The sequence below is a fragment of the Gouania willdenowi genome, chromosome 15, assembly GCF_900634775.1.
Source record: "Gouania willdenowi chromosome 15, fGouWil2.1, whole genome shotgun sequence".
Classification (NCBI taxonomy): domain Eukaryota; kingdom Metazoa; phylum Chordata; class Actinopteri; order Blenniiformes; family Gobiesocidae; genus Gouania; species Gouania willdenowi.
The window spans coordinates 8,704,628-8,723,659 of NC_041058.1; the positions used below are offsets into that span (position 1 = coordinate 8,704,628).

Below are 19,032 nucleotides of genomic sequence, written 5' to 3' on the forward strand. Positions count from 1 at the left end.
TGTTGACTTCAGGTTGACCGCAGGTCCTTAAAGAGCCTTAAATATATATTTTAAATAAAAGGCCATAAAAAGTATTCAATTGTCTGAAATTCAGATCAGATAGGTCTTACATGTGCTTTAGTCACGTTTAATTAATTATTATTATTATTCTTTTTTAATGACGGTATTGAAACTGACACCGTAGCATTTTTATGACACCGCGGTACACCGTATTACCGCCCAAGCCTATCTTGTAGCGAAATATCCAGACTACTACAAATGCTTTTAATTTTGTATTTAGCCACATTCTTAAAATCTCTTTAGAAACATAATATTTGTAACAGTGAAGTTTTACTGCCAGATTTTAACCTTTCCTTTAACATCAGTCGAAGTCACTTAGGAAAATAGAAAAGCACAAAAAAAAAAACAGCAGGTGAACGACACTCCCTGCTCGCCAAAGAAAAATAAACCTCTGTTTGTGTTCACTTCTCTATGTTCCTCATCGAACACTTCAGAAGTAAATCAATGAGCGCTACAAAGCTGCTGACTCGTCTGTTTTATGGCTCTACTGGGAGCAAAGCACTGATTTCTCGATACTTAATAGAAAAAGCGCTAATCCTAGGGTGAGAAATACACGACGACTGAATGAATCTGGACCTTTGGAGAGATCCTGGAACTTGTCACTCGTCTTCTTCTTCCGCCACTTCCATGGTTTGAACAGTTTTCCCAACGACGACAGCTTTCCTCGCTGCTGCCGTGATGCCGGGGCGTTCTGGGCGTTGGTGGAAGGATCCACCATCACATCACAGCTGGCCAGAGATGACAACTTCTCCAGGCCATCAACTAGAAAAACAACAAAAGAAGCTTAAATGTGCTGTTTGGGTTTCTTTTCTTTTTTAAACTTGATCCTAAACAGGGAGCAGTTATTTCCTTTCACTTTTATTCTATGTTATTCTTCTATTGTATGTTATTGCACTGAAACTAAATTTGAATATAATTTGGATTATATAGATTTTGATTCTGATTATATTTATTTAAAAAAAAAAATTATGAAAAGACACACGCACAGAAGTCTGATCAAATCCAACTGATCACATATAGAAAAATGTACAATAGTTAGGCAGGTTTAAATGATATCATATGTAATAATAACACAGAATAAGCCAGTACACTGCAGATTACTCATCTAAGAGTCAATAAATAAGCTTCACCTCTCTATGGCCTCCAATAACATCCCTATTGAGGGGGTCAAGACCCCACTCAGACTTCACAGGCTGGTGACATTATGAATTCAGGTCAATGTTTATTGATTTTCAGAATAAAGGCCGTGCACTCGTTATAGTTTCTTTTTTTTTTACGCCAGTAGCTCTTGATTTTCTTTGCAGATATTCGTATCCCGATTCTGACCTTTTCATTTTTTTTTTTAATGATCACTGTTACAACAATTAGAGCCAGAGAAGAAAACTAATAATAATCTTTAAAAAAATCCTACAATAATCCTGTTTAGGCTATGGACATAGATATAGTATTTCATAATAACATTGTTACTAGAAATACAGGAAATCTTTTGAGGTTTCCTCTATCCTGTACAGGGTTAAATGTTTTGATAAGTGCCAGCTGCCTTAACCTAAACCAAAAAATTAAAAAAAAATCATTAATTGCAGTACTGCAGGAAGTTATGAAGTAGACTTTTTAAATCCTCGTTTTTTTATTTCCCTGTCCCCTCCCATGAAGCTCATTTATTAGCTTTCTTTGACAGTAGAGCGTCTGTCCATTGTGGTCGTTTGGTTCTTCTTAAACTACAGCTGTGATTACGGGCCTAATGGTGAGGATTGCTCTTAGTCAACTTTCCCATCATTAGTCGCACAAAGGAGCTGCTGAAATGCACCTATTGTAGTGATTCGATATCAGCACAGGAACAGGAAATGAGTCTTTGCGTGAGTTTGTGTCAGAGAGAGAGAGAGAGAGAGAGAGAGAGAGAGAGAGAGAGAGAGAGAGAGAGAGAGAGAGAGAGAGAGAGAGTTCCATTGGTGTTCAGGGGACACATTGTGACATAGGATTGTCACAGTTGTTGATTTTATTTATTTATTTATTTATTTATTTATTTATTTATTTATTTATTTATTTATTTATTTATTTATTTGTCAAACAAATAGGGCTGAGTGATTATGCCTAAAAAAAAAAACTTTTTTGATGCACCTAAAAATGACTGCAGTATTCAGATATATTGTCAAAAGTGCAACTTTATTGCTGTGATTATCCTCAAGAGTTTAAATGCATAGAACAATATCAAAATAAAATGTAAATAAGGCTCCGTCATTCAACAATTTCAAGCTTTAACCCAGGTTTAAGCAAAAGTGCAACAGCGCCTTCACAGTAGCATACATTTTCTGATTAAGAAATCAGATAACGACATATTCTATAACATATAACATTACAATTAAAAAAATTATAAATTCTACCCTTAGCATTTCAGCACAGTGCAAATAAAAAAATCAGACATGCCTGTGGCACACATATAGCCTAGTCAAAGGGTAAACAAATGTAAACAAAGAGGGGGCTGGCTCACATCACGCTACGGTAACCCACAAGGACGGAACACGAAAACTGGTGAAAAAAAAATTTTAAATTAAAAATTAAAATATATATTATATATATTTTTATGTATATATATTTTAACTCAAATTTGCAAAATAAAAATCGTATTTATCTACAAATTCAATAAATTGATTAAATTGATTTTTTTTTCTCCCAGCCCTACAAACAAGCACAAAAAACTGGCAACAATTGTGAAAGTTATATTTGTGAATAAAATCCTCCAGTCTTTTTGCAAATTAAATTACATTTTTATTTTGACATACATTTTTGTTTGATTATAGTTTTCTTTGTTTCCTCACAAAATTTTCTAAAAAAAAAGATAAATATTTAAATAAATTTAAAAAAAATAGAACTGTGTAAAACACAGAATTTGGAAAAAATTTAATTTAGTTTTTGAAAAAATAAAATGGATTTTATAGGGCCCTACAAATAGTTTGTCCAATATCTTTGTGCACTGTGATTATTGGAAGGCTGGTCTATAATTTGTGAATAATAATAATAAATGATTCATTTTATTTAAAATGCGCTTTTCAGACCCCCCAAGGACACTTTACAATAAAACAGAATAATAAAAACAGTGCAATACATTAAAAATGGTATAGTACAAAGAAGAAGAAAGAAAGAAAAAGCAATAGGTGTTTTGTTTATTTTTGACTTTGTATGAAGGAATAACTTTAGATGGTTTCATTTTGGTTTTTTTCGTGATGGAAATGGTAAACATATGCGTTTGTGGAATAGCTATTCCCTCAATTCTTATTTTATCAGTGACATATCGTTGTCGTTCCAATCTTTGGAAGTTTTAATTTCCATTTTTTTCCAAAAACATAGAATTTGCATTTAACAATTGTTGGTTGACGTAAAACTTCACAATTCCCTCCCGTCTCTGCTGCACCATGGTATTATTGTGCGAGAAAGAAAAGCTGCACTAATTACATGCTGTTGTTGTTTAGTTATTTCACTGTCAGAGTCTCAGCTCTGTTTGTGCTAATGAGGCATCTGTTTCATATTGTGTTCATTTAGCTCCTCTGTAGACCACCAACTGCTTTAGTAATCCTGAGAAAGTGACCTAATGGAGTTGTTTTTTTGGAGTTTTTTTAATGCTCTTTTCAATGCAAGAACATGTGAAAGTGTATCTGTTTTGCAGGAATAAGGAAGTACATTCTATAAACTAATAAATGAATGAGAAGCAATTAGGAAATCAGATTAACTTTTTGCTCTAGACTTAAATATCTACATTATCTTATTAGTGTTATTATGTAAGCCTGTCTTCAGTCAATCAGCTACTGTAGTCCCATCATTTACCCTGCGTCAGTAAACCCTCTAATGAATGTAAATTCAATCTGTAACTTGAATTAAGTGCTTAAATAATGGAGATGTGATGATTTCTGCTCAGCCAATGATGTCAGCACGTAGTCCACCACTGTATTACATCGCTGAAAAAACAAAGAACTTCCTCCTGTCTGAATGTGAGGAATCACACACACACGCCACCTCTTTTTCCTCTTTCCCACCCCCAACACACACACAACATTGTGTGCAAGTTTTCCATAACTTTTACAATGCTTCTAATCTTTCAACAGGAAGAGGAGGAGTTTTGTAGAGGACTGAGGATGTTGCAGTTACTGTACACTGTGAAATGTTCCTAACCTGGAAGTCTCCGAATGATTGTTGATATTGGACTGAATACCACCCCATAATATATATTTCTAAACCATTCATTTGAACACTATTTATACAAAAATTACACAAAACGACAACAGAAATGAACAAAAATATACAAAACGACTCCAGAAACACACAAAATGACAACAAAAACCGACAAAATAACTGTAAATCTACACAAAGAAAGCTCCAAAAACACACAAAATGACTCCAAAAAACATACGATATAGAAAAAATATACCTAACGACAAGAAAAACATGAAAATGAGTTAAAAAAAAACACAAAACTAAATATTTATACAAAAAATACACAAAACGACAACAGAAATGCACAAAACTACACCAAAAAAAAACTAAAATACACCAAATGACTCCAGAATCACACTAAAATGGCAACAAAAAACAATAATTATACAAAAAATGCACAAAAAGTACACCTTACAGAAAACATACCTTACAGAAAAAAACATTAAACGACAAAAATATAAAAATCAGTAAAAAAAACCAAACATTTATCATGGGCATGTCCCATAGAATTAAACCAGGGAAATTGCACATGCTATTTTACTTTGCACCCACAAAGTAAAATAGCACGTACACCTCTTTGTACATCCTACCTTCAAACATAAACTCATTTGGCTATTATTGACCACTCTACTTAAGCTCCTCCCACTATATGAATACATACTTCTGACAGTCACAGTACCAGTTTATTAATTTTTTTTTTAAATCTCAGTTAATTCTATAACAGAATACAATAGAATAGACACTTTTTTATTGGCAATGAGGAATAACATATAACACACACTTAGATCAAATATTGGAAAAGCAAACATAAATACATATTGGTATTGTACATTACATAACATGCAATATAAAAATGTAAACTGACCTGTTGGTGAGATAAATGGATTGCACTTGGATGTAATGTAAATTAAATAAAGGTGGACAAACAGCAACAATTACAGCAATAATGTCAATGATATTAAAAGGATGGTTAAAAAAAAAAGCTTAATTAAGCAGAAAGGATGTACGGTAACTGCTAATGACTTACAAGAAAGGTGGAAAAAGGTTATAAATCATAATTTGACAGGGGTAATGCAAACAGTGGATGATCATTGTCCAACTGACCACCATTTCACAATAAAAGGAGAAGCTCGTACCTCAATCCTAAAATACAATATAAACTGTTTTATGGACTGATTACAGAGAAGCTGAACCTTTAAGGAAAAAGCCACGTAATGTGTGACGTAAACATCACGAGGCATCATGAGCTGCCCATTTAGGTAGATTGGTATGAGCACCATGACTCATTGGCTACTTTTCAGATTAAAAGCTTAAAAATAAATAAATAAAAAAAAATCACTTCAACCACTTCAAGTTTCAATTATGGAATAATTAGCTAAGAAATAGAATGGAAAAAATATACAGATATGGAAGTTTCAGGTCAATGTGTAAACATGCAGATGCATATGTAGATGAAAATATGATACGATAAGTTACAGTTTCAGGTTTAGGTCAAACAAAACAACATGTCACAAACTTGAACGCTGCGCTGAATAACAACAATAAAAGCGTGAGTTCTCGTCACTAGAGACAAAGAAAGAAAGAGAGTTAGCATTAGAGAATAAAGAGCCTTATTGCTAGGATTTCGTAATCCTGGTAAGCTAGCTGTGAGTAATACAATAAAGGAATAGGTTCACTGTCTTCATTCACATAATCACGGTCAAGTGTTGCACGCACAACAAGGCCAACTTCCAATTCTGGCTTTTCACAACAAAAGCACCAGAACAAAATCAGAAGTACTTTATTAATCCCAGGGGAAAATTACGTTTGTCACAGAGGCTCGAGAAATATTATTAAATAGAAGAAACACTAAACAAAGAAAGAACAAAAGAAAACGTACATAATTAAGTCAAATACTGTTCATTAAATAAGGATGAAATAACACAAGTGAACACATTACAGCAGAAAAATATAAATGAGATAAAAATAATAATACAAATGTACAAATATAAGACAGATATATACAAGAATCAAAAACTAATTTATGTGTACTGTTATGGGATTATTGAATAGATTACATTTGTTTAAAATAAAATACTTACTACACATTTTTTTGATTGAAAAAACCTTGTAATAAAATTTGAGAAGCTTCGCTCAATAATAATTCCAAAGGGGGTTGTACAAATCAACAAAACAATCAGCAATATTGTCCAGGAATAAGGCTGGACACTAGGGGTGTTGAAAAAAATTGATTCGGTGATATATCGCAATATTACGTCGCGCAAATCTCAGGTCGATTCAAAATGCATCCATATTGATTTTTTTTTTTTTACCTTTCTTTAACCAGGAAAGTCTTTTCCACTGCAGACGACATTGTAACTACACAAAGAAGTTTCATTAAAATCTGGGTATGTTGACCAGCTTTTGTTTTTTCAAAAAAATCTTAAAAGAAAGTACTAACTTTCTGCATTTATTTGTTGTTCTAGGCAAAAACCTAAGTTAAGTTGCACTAAAGTCAAAGTTGGTTTAAAAGCCACAGGCAGATTGTATGTTATTTTTTATTCTAAGTTGTTGGCACATGACATGTTAAATCCAATGTTTTGAGTGTAAAATATGCCAATAAAATAAATTTCATACATAATGTTCTCATGAAGGTGTACACATTTACAGATTAGTTGTTTCTTAAGTCATATATTTTCTTTAAAAAACTAAATAATCTTCTTATACTTTAATATCGGGATATATCGAATAGTATGGTATCGTGACCTATGTATCGGGATACTAATCGTATTGCCAGATGCCAGGCAATACACACCCCTATTGGACACATTCAGTTTACAGATAGTAGGGTTGTCCCGATCCGATATTGATATCGGATATCGGTCCGATATCAGCCAGAAAACAAATGTCGGATTTTATCGAACTGCATCTAAAATCTCCGATATAAACGCTCCAATAAGTATTTGTTGCTTTTGTCCCCACCCACAGTTGTTCCCACCATTTACTGACAGTAAAAAAAATAACTGAAGTGAACTTGAATTGTTGACTATTGTTCTCTGTTTAAGTAACATCACTTGATCAAGCATTTTCTAACATTCCACACTACAAAATAAGTCATAAAAGTATGTATGATTCGTGCGGATATTGTATCGGTCCAATATTGATATCGGCCAATACTCAAGGCTGAAATATCGGTTTTGTATCGGAAGTGAAAAAGTTGTATTGGGACATCCCTAACAGAAAGTAAACAACAATGAGCTAAAAGAAACATTTTTACTAATCTATCTAAATACAGTCACACTGAGGAGGTTTATCTTTAACTGGGATCATCTAAATACACAACCCAATACAAAAAAAGACTTTCAATGAAGTAACCCAACACAGGATTGAGTAGTACAGATTCCTGATGTGACAAAGCCAGTCATAGCAGGAACATGTGTTGTGGAGGAGGGGAAGAGAAGAGGGAGAGGCTTCCTTCCTTTAATGCGAGTTGGGGACGAAGTAGGCATCGAATGAGCAACGGAGGGAAGGGGCAAAAGAAAGAAAAGAGGGGATGTACTGTGAAAATGAGCAGATGTGAGCAAATGAAAATGAGTAAAACAGGACAGTGTGAGGAACAGAGGAAGGTGGAAGAGCTGCGGGATGAGAAGAAGAAGAAGAGTGGGGGGGCGACACTGGGCATTAACTGTAGTTTTAACACTTTGGTCATTTCTTCCATATGTGTTTCCAGAGAAAACAAAACAAGCACAGTTCAGTGTAACTGTGGAGAGACTGGGACCAGTGCCTGGGCCTGACCCAATCACAACAACAACACCACCACCACCAAAAACTACTGCAGCTGGACAGCGTTAGTTACCCTGTGTCGGAGGATAAAAACGTTGCTTTAATGATCTTTCAATAAGACTGACACACTTCCCCTCCAGATTGTAAGAAGTGTCGAATCAGCATTTTAAGCAGGCCACAACAATATTATGTAACCCATAATGCAACCATGCAGAGCATATAGATCATTATTACAGAACTGAGCGTCTGAGCAGCTTGGCTTAGGTGAGCAAAAATGGTTTGAGTTTGACTTTAAAATGCTGACAGCATCATAAAAAAGTTCTTTTTTTTTTTTTTTTTTTTATTAAACTTCTGAGTCACATGTGCCTTCCTGTATCCAGGAAGTTACATTAAAGGGGATGTGAAATGTTTACACAAAACTGACTTCCCAAGAAATACAGATGAACAATGAAGCTAAAGTTCAACACTGATTCAGGAAAAGTATCTGTTCTCATTCTGTTGGATCTAAGTGCTGCATTTGACACTGTAGATCATACAATTTTGTTGCACAGATTGCAAACATGGGTTGGACTAAATGGAAAAGTAATGCAATGGTTAAAGTCATACTTGGAGGAGCGAAGCTATTTTGTAAGCATTGGAAACTTTGAATCTGACAGATTACCAATGTCCTGTGGGGTTCCTCAGGGATCTGTTCTTGGACCTCTTCTGTTTAGCCTTTATATGCTTCCTTTAGGACAAATTTTACAGAACTGTAAGGTTGATTATCAGAGCTACGCAGATGACACACAACTATATCTATCACTGAACCCAGATGACTATGGTCCCATTGAGGTGTTGGGTGACTGTTTAGAAAAAGTAAACTGCTGGATGAGTGAAAACTTCCTTCAACTAAACCATGACAAGATGGAGGTGATTGTCTTTGGTAACAAGGAAAAGAGGACTGCTGTCAGCAATTATCTTGAGTCTCGATCTTTAAAAGCTAAAGACCAAGTCAAAAACCTTGGTGTTCTGATTGACTCAGATCTTACATTCAGCAGTCAGATCAAATCGATCACAAAAACAGCTTCTACCACCTAAAGAACATCTCCAGAGTGAAAGGTTTAATGGCTCAGAAAGATCAGGAGAAACTGGTCCATGCCTTTATCTCCAGCAGACTGGACTATTGTAATGGTCTTCTGACAGGAATCCGCCAAAAGAGCATCAAACAGCTACAGCTGGTTCAGAACGCTGCAGCTCGGGTCTTAACCAGAACAAAGAGGTCAGAGCACATTACTCCAGTTTTAAAGTCTTTACACTGGCTCCCAGTCAGCCTCAGAATAGACTTAAAGTTCTGCTGCTGGTGTATAAATCTGTGAATGGGTTTGGTCCAGAATACATCAGTGACATGTTAGTCAGGTATGAACCCAGCAGGTCTCTCAGATCTATAGACACAGGTCAGATAGTGGAGCCCAGAGCTCACAGTAAACATGGTGATGCTGCTTTTAGTTGTTATGCTGCAAAGAAGTGGAACAAACTGCCAGCAGAGCTGAAGTCAGCATCCAATGTGAACATTTTTAAATCAAAGTTAAAGGCACTTTTTTTCTCTACTGCATATGATTGAGAAATTTTTAGTCATGTTGTTGATGTCATGATGATTTTACTGATGATTTTAATTGATTTTACTGATGATTTTAAATGTTCTTATTGATTTTAAACAATTGAATGTTTTATCTTGTAAAGCACATTGAGTTGCCTTGAGTATGAAATGCACTATACAAATAAATTTGCCTTGCCTTGCCTAATCAACTAAAACATGTTGGAATACAACTTTTCTTTGCTAGAACCAAAGATTGTAAGAGTTGGAGAATTGCAAAATTGTCCTTACAAGGCTCCAACATTTATGAATAGTTCAATAAAACAAACATACGTATGTCAGTGAGCATCCAGCATCTAAAAACACCAATATACGACCCAACTATAGGACTCTGATGTAAATCACCTACACCCAATCTTTAAATAATTCAAAAAAACAAAAAAGAAGCATACCGTTCCTTGTTAAGATGACGACTTGATTGGCATGAATACTTATTATTCTGTCAAACAATTAATTTATTTTTAACGTATTCAGTGATTTGTAATTTATTAATTTACGTGTAGTTTATTTTTTACTTATTAATCTATTTGTATTTATTTTCTTTACTTTTTTAATTCATTATTTATTTATTTTTTGTTAATTGAATAAAAGCATGGTTATTTTTTCAAAAAGTATTTTATGGTCTTTATTCCTTTAAAATGTACGTATCATGTCGTATATTGTCTTGTCTCGTAAACTCTGTATATCGTCCCACCTATAATTTTGACGTTTTAGTCCCTAAACACTTGCGCATGCGCACTTGGAACCCAAAGCTTGATTGTGTTTTACCATTTGATGTACAGTATTGTTTTCTTGGAATTTCCCTTAAATATTTTAACAGTATTTTCCCGTATTTCTAATTTTGTATTAGTCCACTGTATTTTTCTGAGCACAGTTACATTAAAAAAAAAAAAGTTGGTTTTTTTTTTGTTTCGTTTTAAACTAAGCACTTTATCTGGACTAGAGTCAAACTCGCAGCTAAATACATAAACCCTTTTATTTCCCAGCGCCAACAATGAAGCCTTATAAACCACAGCTGGGTTATACAACACTACAGCCGCCTTCAAATCCGGCTGTTTGACGACTTTTACAACAGCTGAACGGTGACATTTTTAGAAACACTCAAAGCTCGCACACATTATTAAAGGTTTTACACTGATGTGAAGCCTCTAGTGTACGGAGAGGAGAAAAAAAACTATAGAAAGTTCACCCGGGAAATAGAAACACACTTCCTGGGTAAAGTAACGGACTACTTGTTTCGAACACTCACCGCTCACAGACGACCGTGACACCGCAGACACCGCGGTTTGACCCATATTCAGCTCGAGCCCCGGACCGGGACCTCCTCCTCTCCGAACCCCGCTAACACGGCCTCGTTTCCCCGCAGACGCCCCGTCCGCAGCCGCTCTCTGACTTCATCTCACCCCACAGTAAAAAAAAAAAAAAAAGTTTCAAACCGTGATGGCTGAGTGGCTGGAAACTTTGGTAGAAGTGAACGGGTTGCGGTTGCTGCTGCTGCTACGGTGTAACTTCCCTTCTCTTCCCTCCTCCTGGTCCTGTGAGTGTGAGCAGCTGAGAAATGCTTCTAATTCCCCCCACAGATTAGAGGCGCTGCCGGGGTCAAAGGCTGAGCTCCGACACCCTGAGCTCCAGCACCTCCAGCAGCTCCACCAGAGAAAACCGATCATCTACTACCGATTCTTTCACAAGAAACCTGACTATGGAGGTAGACGTGTGTCTTTATTATTCAATTAAAAAAAAAAAAAAAAAAAAAAAATCACTTAAAGCAACAAAACAAATTCAATCAAAAAAGTGTACTTATAAAAATAAATAAATATTTTCAATCCAAGGAAAAAAGTGTTCAAATGCAATTATTTGCGTCTGAAAGATTTGTTTTTGATTGAAGAAAACTTTTTTGATTGAAAAGTTTATTTATTTATTTATTTTAATGGGCCTTTTTTTTAAGGCAATGGCTATCCGTACGGTTGCCGTATCAATATACAAACATTCTATCCGTACGCAGCGCCTATATTTGTTCAGTTTAGGTCACGTGATAGGTCAGTCGTTGGCCAGTTTAGGTCGCGTGACTAAGCCTAAACCATACCCTAAACCTAACCCCTAACCCTAAAAATTGTTGCCATATTGGGTTATGACCTGAATTAAGTACGTAGCATCTTAAGTTATAGGGTTAGGTTTAGTCTTAGTCACGTGACCTAAACTGGCCAATGATGGGCGGATAGAAGTCAGTATGTTGAAGTCTACTGTACAATAGCCACTGCCCTTTTTTAAAGCACACGTTAGTCCATCAGCTACTATGTTGTAATTTAGTGGTGTTCATCCATTTTCTTATTTCATTTTCTATTTATCCTCATTTTAGCCTGATTAAAAATCTCCCGTCAACCAATATATATATCACCTACATTGTAAATATAATAAATTATCCATTCAAAAATTATTACTGATCAACTCATATGCAAAGTCCTCAGTAACATGTATCAGTTCTTTCCTGTAATTTTCACTTTGTTCAAATTCCTATTGCCTGATTGGATCACTCTGATGGGCCAGATTTAGCCCCATTAGTTTGACCAGGGGTGCCCCATTCTGGTCCTGGAGAGCCTCTATCCTGCTTGTTTAGGATGCTACCAAACCTGATTGTAAAGGGTTACTCACTACCAGGCTTTCTGTGGAGCTGAACTATATATATATATATACATATATATATATATATATATATATATATAGTTTTTTTTTTTTTTAAATCCACAAACGTGTATGATAACTGGCTAATCAGAGTGTATTTGTCTGTCTGTTTGTGTTTGTCCTGCAACAGACTGGTGTCCTGTCCAGGGTGTAACCCTCATTGTGCCTGTTGTGAGTTGGTAATAACAGATTCTGTGAAGCTGTACATAATAAGGTGATTACGGAAGATAAATGACAATATTAATAGCAAGAATTTAAAATCCTTGAAAAAAAAATAATAATAATGGAATCCAATCCACCTAATTCCTGGGAATGCTGCTTCCTTACTATCATTGGGACATCCTGCAAGATAACTGCATAAAATCAAAACAAAAGGTACACAAAAGTTTTATTAGGTTCAACCTATTATGGGCATGTAAGTATAAGTAACCTAAGCTGCATTAAACTTTAGGACATTCGTATATGTATTTATTCATTTATTTAAGAAAATAACACTGAATTATTATAAAAAGAACAATTGTGTTTGTTTGTTTTTTTTTTTTTTTTTAATTAATCAAGCTAACTTAGTTCACAATTATATCCAGTGAAAACCTGCAAACTGACTATCAAAGTGAGCCAGAGAATGTACTTGAACTTAAACTCACAGTTTTTAGTATTGCTTTACCTACCATTAAAAAAATAAAAGTTTGTTTTTACATTAGCAGCTATTTGGTTCTCGTGTTTATTTTTATTTAGAAAATACAAATTTTGGTTACATTTTATATGAAACACATGTATTTATTTATTCATTCATCTATTAATTTACTAATACCAGATTGAGATGATGATGATTAATCGAAAGCAACAACCTTTACTTTGAAGTAAAACGTAGACATATTTTCAGGACTTTATGCTTAGAGTTGGATTTTATGTTTTGAACAAATTGTCTCATTAACCTATTTTTTTAGGGTTCAAACAATAGTCTTCTGGAATGACGCGTAGAAGCAAACGTCAAAGCTGGTGTGTGAGTAGGTGATGCAGAGCTGTGGGTCCTGATAGCAAACATCCAGGAATAGTATTGACAGATAAGAGTGGGTGGGTGGGGGGAATGTGGCTGTAAGAGACATGGAACCAATTAGTGAGTCACAAAGAACTTAATTCATTTATTCATTAATTTTTTGTACCCACTCCATCCTGTTCAGCAGGAGTTCAAACTCTTTCTGGTTCAGTGGCTCCATGAACAAATAAAAATAGATAAAGTTTTTTTTTTTGGTTTTTTTTCCAAGTCTATACACACTGTACACATTATTTATTTTAAATATCAAGACAAAACAATGCAATTCTATGACACAACAAACAATTGGAAAAAATCTATTTTAAAATTTAGAATAATGCACTGTAATACAATATAACACCTACAGGTATAGTGCAAATGTCTCGAGGGAACATTAACAAAAATGGTGCAAAATCCAAAAGCAATGCAAAACAGTGCAATCAAAAGTTTAAATAAAATATAAAAGTTTCAGTAGAAGGAAATTTCTACTTTCCTGTTTGGTTTTACTACTAGTCAATAACACAATTTTTTAAAACAACACAATGTGTAAACAACACAATAGAATTATATAGAACAGAACAATAATTAAAATAAAATATATATAAATATGTGCAGAAGATTAGCAGGTATAGTTACAGATTTTGAATATTAATATTCAATTAAGACAAAACATGTAGAGTGATTTTAAAGGGTGTGTTTCACATTTATTATACCTTTTAAAATTATATAAATGAATATAAAAATAATTGGGCGGTGCGATTTGGTGCCCCTCCAGCAGATGGCGCCCTAGGCGGCCGCCTGTGTTGCCTGTCAGGAAGGCCAGCCCTGCAGTAGCCACATTCGACCAAAATATAACTGACATTTTTGAGCACTGGTTTATCATATGTACATGAAAATTATTTATTACAGTTTAAAGAGAAGAATAGACTCAATAGAAAAACAAAAAAAACATCAAGAACTGAATGGAATCGTGTTGCATGTGTACAGCACTAATGCTTGTTTTCCCTGTTAGTTTCACTCCTTTCAAAATGATGTCAGTCACGGGCCAGGTTTGGTGCTGGGATGAACCAAATCTGGCTCACGGGCCTTGAGTTTGAAACACATTTCTATTCAGGGTATGATTTATATCTAGTGCTTTTCTGTTATCTTATCAGTACTGTTTGATGAATAATGCTCTGGAGCACGTGTCAAACTCAAGGCCCGAGGGCCAAATCCGGCCCTTTAGTGCAGGGGTTCTCAACTGGTTTCACCCTCGGACCACGATCATTAATTCGTGACCCACTTTTCTTTTTTTTTTTTTAAGAATTCTTCAGACCAAATTTAATTTATCAAAAATAACTGTTGAAAACACACATACAGAATCTTTTAAAAAAATATTTATATAAATCTATATATTTTCATGCACAACATGCATTTCACAGTGTGCCTGTCAAAAAAAAAAAAAAGTTTCTTTCAAAATAAAACACATGAGAGACATTAAGTATTTATTTATTTTTGACCAGCTGTCCGTGACCCACCCAGAACTGGTCCGCCACCCACTTTTGGGTCCCGACCCACCAGTTGAGAATCACTGCTTTAGTGCATGAAATTCGGCCCTCTCGAATTATTTTTTAAATTTTTTTAAACATGAAATATTTTGTAAATTACAAACTAATTCAGTTGTATATGTCTTAGCACCTCAAAATACAAAAAAAATCCGCAATATTTGCAGAGCTCAGTTTTCCAGTTTTTACATCACATGACCATGACAGCAGTAATTTTTTCCTCAATTTTTCCAAAATATTGCAAATTTCCTCAAATTATTTGACAAATTTCACAAAATTTGAGTGGAGATTTAAGAGAATATCCTGCAGGGACTGATATACTCGCATACTTTATCATTTATACTGTATATCATGTACGCGTGGAAATGTAAACTAGGGCACATTAATGTTGTTTGCCCTCTCCAACCTTAAATCTGTGGCCCTCTTAAGCTGAAACTGGTCCGTATTTGGCCCCTGAACTCAAATGAGTTTGACACCCTTGCTTTGGAGGGTCAGTACAGTCTGTAACTGACTGCATTTGTTGCCTTATGGAGTTATTGCCTTGCTTAAAACTTAAATGGTCACACGGTGCTACTCTTAGAGCTGAGATACTGATCAGTCAGGAGCAAAACACACTGTCTATGCTTGGAGACAAACAAGTCCTGCAGCCTTTAGAGAAGTGGCTGCTCATCTGACCGTAAAACACAGAAAAACCGAACAAATCAAGAAGCTCAGAGTAAAGACTGCATCTATCTGTGAAAAAGTCCTTGAAGATGATGCTTAAGGGCATGTGCAACACGTGCAAAAACAACATGACTAACATAGAAACCAACAGCGGAGGAATTAAAAATGCAACTAATGCTGTCTTACTGTGCCTATGTATAAGTATATTTTTGGTTACAGTATTTAGTTTATTATTATTATTTATTTATTGTTCAGTAACAACATGCACAATTGGTTAAAACTACAAAACTCAAGAGAGGTGCAGTAAAGTGAGCTCAACAGAGAGACAGCCTGAATAAAGACAGAAAGTTGGTCTTGCTCGGTCATGTCTCAGGTAGGCTTTGCCAGAGGAATTTGCAGTTAAAAAAAAAAAAAAAAAAGTGTCTTTAATTTTACCACCAGTTTACAGAATAAAACCACATGTTATCATTTTTATCGTGTTAAATCAAAAATATCTCATGTAATAAAGCACTAATGCAGAAAATATTGAAAATAACCAATGTTATAAGAATTTGGTCTGCAATGAGAGGCAAAAAGTTAGGAAGCACACATTTTAAAGCTGATATCCGGAGTTTCTGAGAAATCTATGTTAATGTATGATTCTTTTGAAATGAGAAAAAATACCTAACTCATCTTTTACTACGGTCTACTGCCTGTGGTCATTTATATACATTAATGTATATAAGTCCCTCCTTCGTCCAATAGACCCCTATACAAATGGAAACGATCGCCAAGTGTGCCCAGCCAATAGGTTTCAACTTCCTGTTTTTGAGACTGTCATTCAAAGTGAATACGGAACTGTGCACGGAAACAAGGCCGCGCGTCACAACAGCAAACAGGTAAATATGATTTTTGCTCTTACCTGACCCATAGACCTACAGGTATATCAATGCGACCCGATACAACCTTGTTATGTTCCGCAATGCGCATGCATAAAAGTAGAGGCGTGGCTTCTGGTAGATTGGCAGAGGGAGGGGGAGGAACTGGAGCTGTTGAGGGCCGGACATCGAGATGTACTCTCAGAAACTCCGGATATCAGCTTTAATTTTTGCTTATTTACTGGTTTTTGTTTTCCTATAAGTTCATTGTTAGGAATGGTTCAATTGTGCTTTGTTAGTTTTTTAAATTCGTGGCTCGTTCATGGTACGTGGTTTGTGTTTCATACATGGTTCATGGTTATTTCATGGTTTGGTCATGGTTCAATTGTGCTTTGTGGCTTGTACGTAGCTAGTAATTCATTCTTTGTTCATTTGTGTTAATGGATTGTGGTTCATTCATGGATCATGGTTTTATTAATGGTTTATAGTTCATGGTTTGTGGTTGGCAGTTTGTAGTTTGTTCATGGTTTTATGAAATGGGAACAAAAGCAGGAACAAACCCCCGAACGAAGCACAAATGGATCACTAACAAATGAAGAATGAATGGAACATGAATGAACCACGGGCCAAAAATGAACTACAAGCGAACCAGTAGCGAACAAGGAATGAACCACAAAAGAACCACTAACAAATGAAACATGAACAAGCCAGGAACGAACGAGGGACAAACCATTATTAGTCCATGAACCACGAAACAAACCACGAAACATGAATGAACCACAAGCGAGTCGCGTACGAACCACCACGAACAACACAAATGAACCACGAACAACAAATCATTCATGAAACACGAAGGAACCGTGAAAAAAATACAAACAAAACATGAATGAATGATGCATTCTGAGTTTATATGTGAGACACAAAATTAGGAAGCATCTTGATCAGTACTGGGCTTTAACATGGCGTCAAATATAAGGTCATTTTTACCTAAACTTTCAACGCAATGTCGTGGGAGAACGTGACACGGTCACAAAAATGCAAATAACCTATTTTTTTTTGTGCGTGACAGCACGTTTTCAACAGGTTTGTTGTCCTGCAAGACACGATTTTCGTTGTGGTAAAACACATGAATTGTTTTTGTGCTCCATGGATGTCAATTCAAGCTGATGTATTTAAATGGGAAGTTATTCATCAAACTAGCACAACTTTGTAATGCAAGCTGAGTCAGCGCAGTGGTTAAATTGGTCATCTTACACGTGTGACGTATGGTCAAATCTCAGTCTGACTTTTTTCCAACTGAAGTGTATTTTTCGTGCCCAGAAACACGAAAATGTGTAATGCAAAGTCTCACTTAATACTGTTGACAGATAATGTCTAACGCACAAACACACACACACACGATCACAATAGTAAAAAAGCCCATTATAGTGGGTTTTCACCGACATCACTTTCTGGGCAGTAACCCGGATGCGCAGCCATGCTGGAGGTAAGCGGCTGTTGACGCTACATGTTGGAAGCTCACAGAAGTGTACTCTGCGATGGATAAATCACATAAAAGCTCCTCAAAATGCATTTTAGATGCAAAGGCATACAGGAAGGAATTGGTCCGCAGGAAAGGGCACAATATTTGGAAAAAATACAGTTTATTGGTGGTGCAGATCCACACAAGTCGTCTTCCTTGTTTTGGATCATTGACGACCCGGAGAGTCTTCCGTCTATTAAGTATCCTGATATCCTCAACTACCTGGATTTCACCAAGCCCTACACAGCGGAAGACCTTATAGTTTGGAGGTCGGCTGCGGCTGCAGAGGCTTGCGTTAGCGACGGATATACTGTAAATTGGTAGATAACTCAATCAGTTCTAACAATTTCACAGTGGACCTGCAGCGTACCGACTCTAAAATAGTAAGGCGACGTAAGCAGTGTGATCAGAAGCAGGAGCGGGGCTAGCAACCAAGCTAAAAGCTAATCCTCAGAGAATGCCGCTTCCTTCAATCCTGTGTTCTAATGGCCACTCCCTCGAGAACAAACTGGACTACCTGAAGCTGCATTTAAATGCACGACGGGAGATGAAGGTGGCAGTGTTTGCATAAACACCAATAACAGCTGGTGCAACAACGGTGAGCTAGTCTTATGTCACTGCTTTCCAGATGTAGAACTACTGACTATAAAATGCAGACATTGTTCTTCCTGATCTGTTATAACTTTTGGCAGTCTATAAAACTCCACATGTTTTATACGGTCTGACTGATTAATACAGCCAAAAACACGGCAATATTTCACCATTTCCTCTCAAAATTCGGGATTTGCTTGTTTGTGTGCTGTTTGTAAACCGGCTGCTTATCTCCAAAATGGCGACATCCAGGTTGAGGACCTCTATATCAGAAGTAACATGCAATACTCTGTCGAGTGTATAATTCTCACTTCCCCATGTGGAAATTCTTCTGATTGTTCCATTTTACATCATGACCCTCCACGTTACACTAACTTTGCTCTACCTCAACCGAAGCCACTGATAAAAGGAACTGTCAACAATACCCATGAAAGTATTTCCTTCTAGGTTTTTTTTTCAGTTCTATTCTATCACTCTGTTTT

The 19,032-nt window shown here is 35.8% G+C and overlaps 1 protein-coding gene across 5 annotated transcripts in view; it reads right to left on the reverse strand.

Moving 5' to 3' along the window:
* phactr2 (phosphatase and actin regulator 2) overlaps positions 1-19,032 on the reverse strand; it is a 53,203-nt gene that overhangs the window by 18,786 nt on the left and 15,385 nt on the right. For 3 of the 5 annotated variants that reach the window (XM_028469470.1, XM_028469465.1, XM_028469467.1), the window contains exon 2: positions 637-822. In XM_028469470.1, coding sequence (XP_028325271.1) covers positions 637-822 — 186 coding nt within the window. Of the gene's footprint in view, positions 1-636; positions 823-10,910; positions 11,342-19,032 lie in introns of those variants that run through there. The other 2 variants (XM_028469468.1, XM_028469466.1) reach the window with 2 other exon arrangements.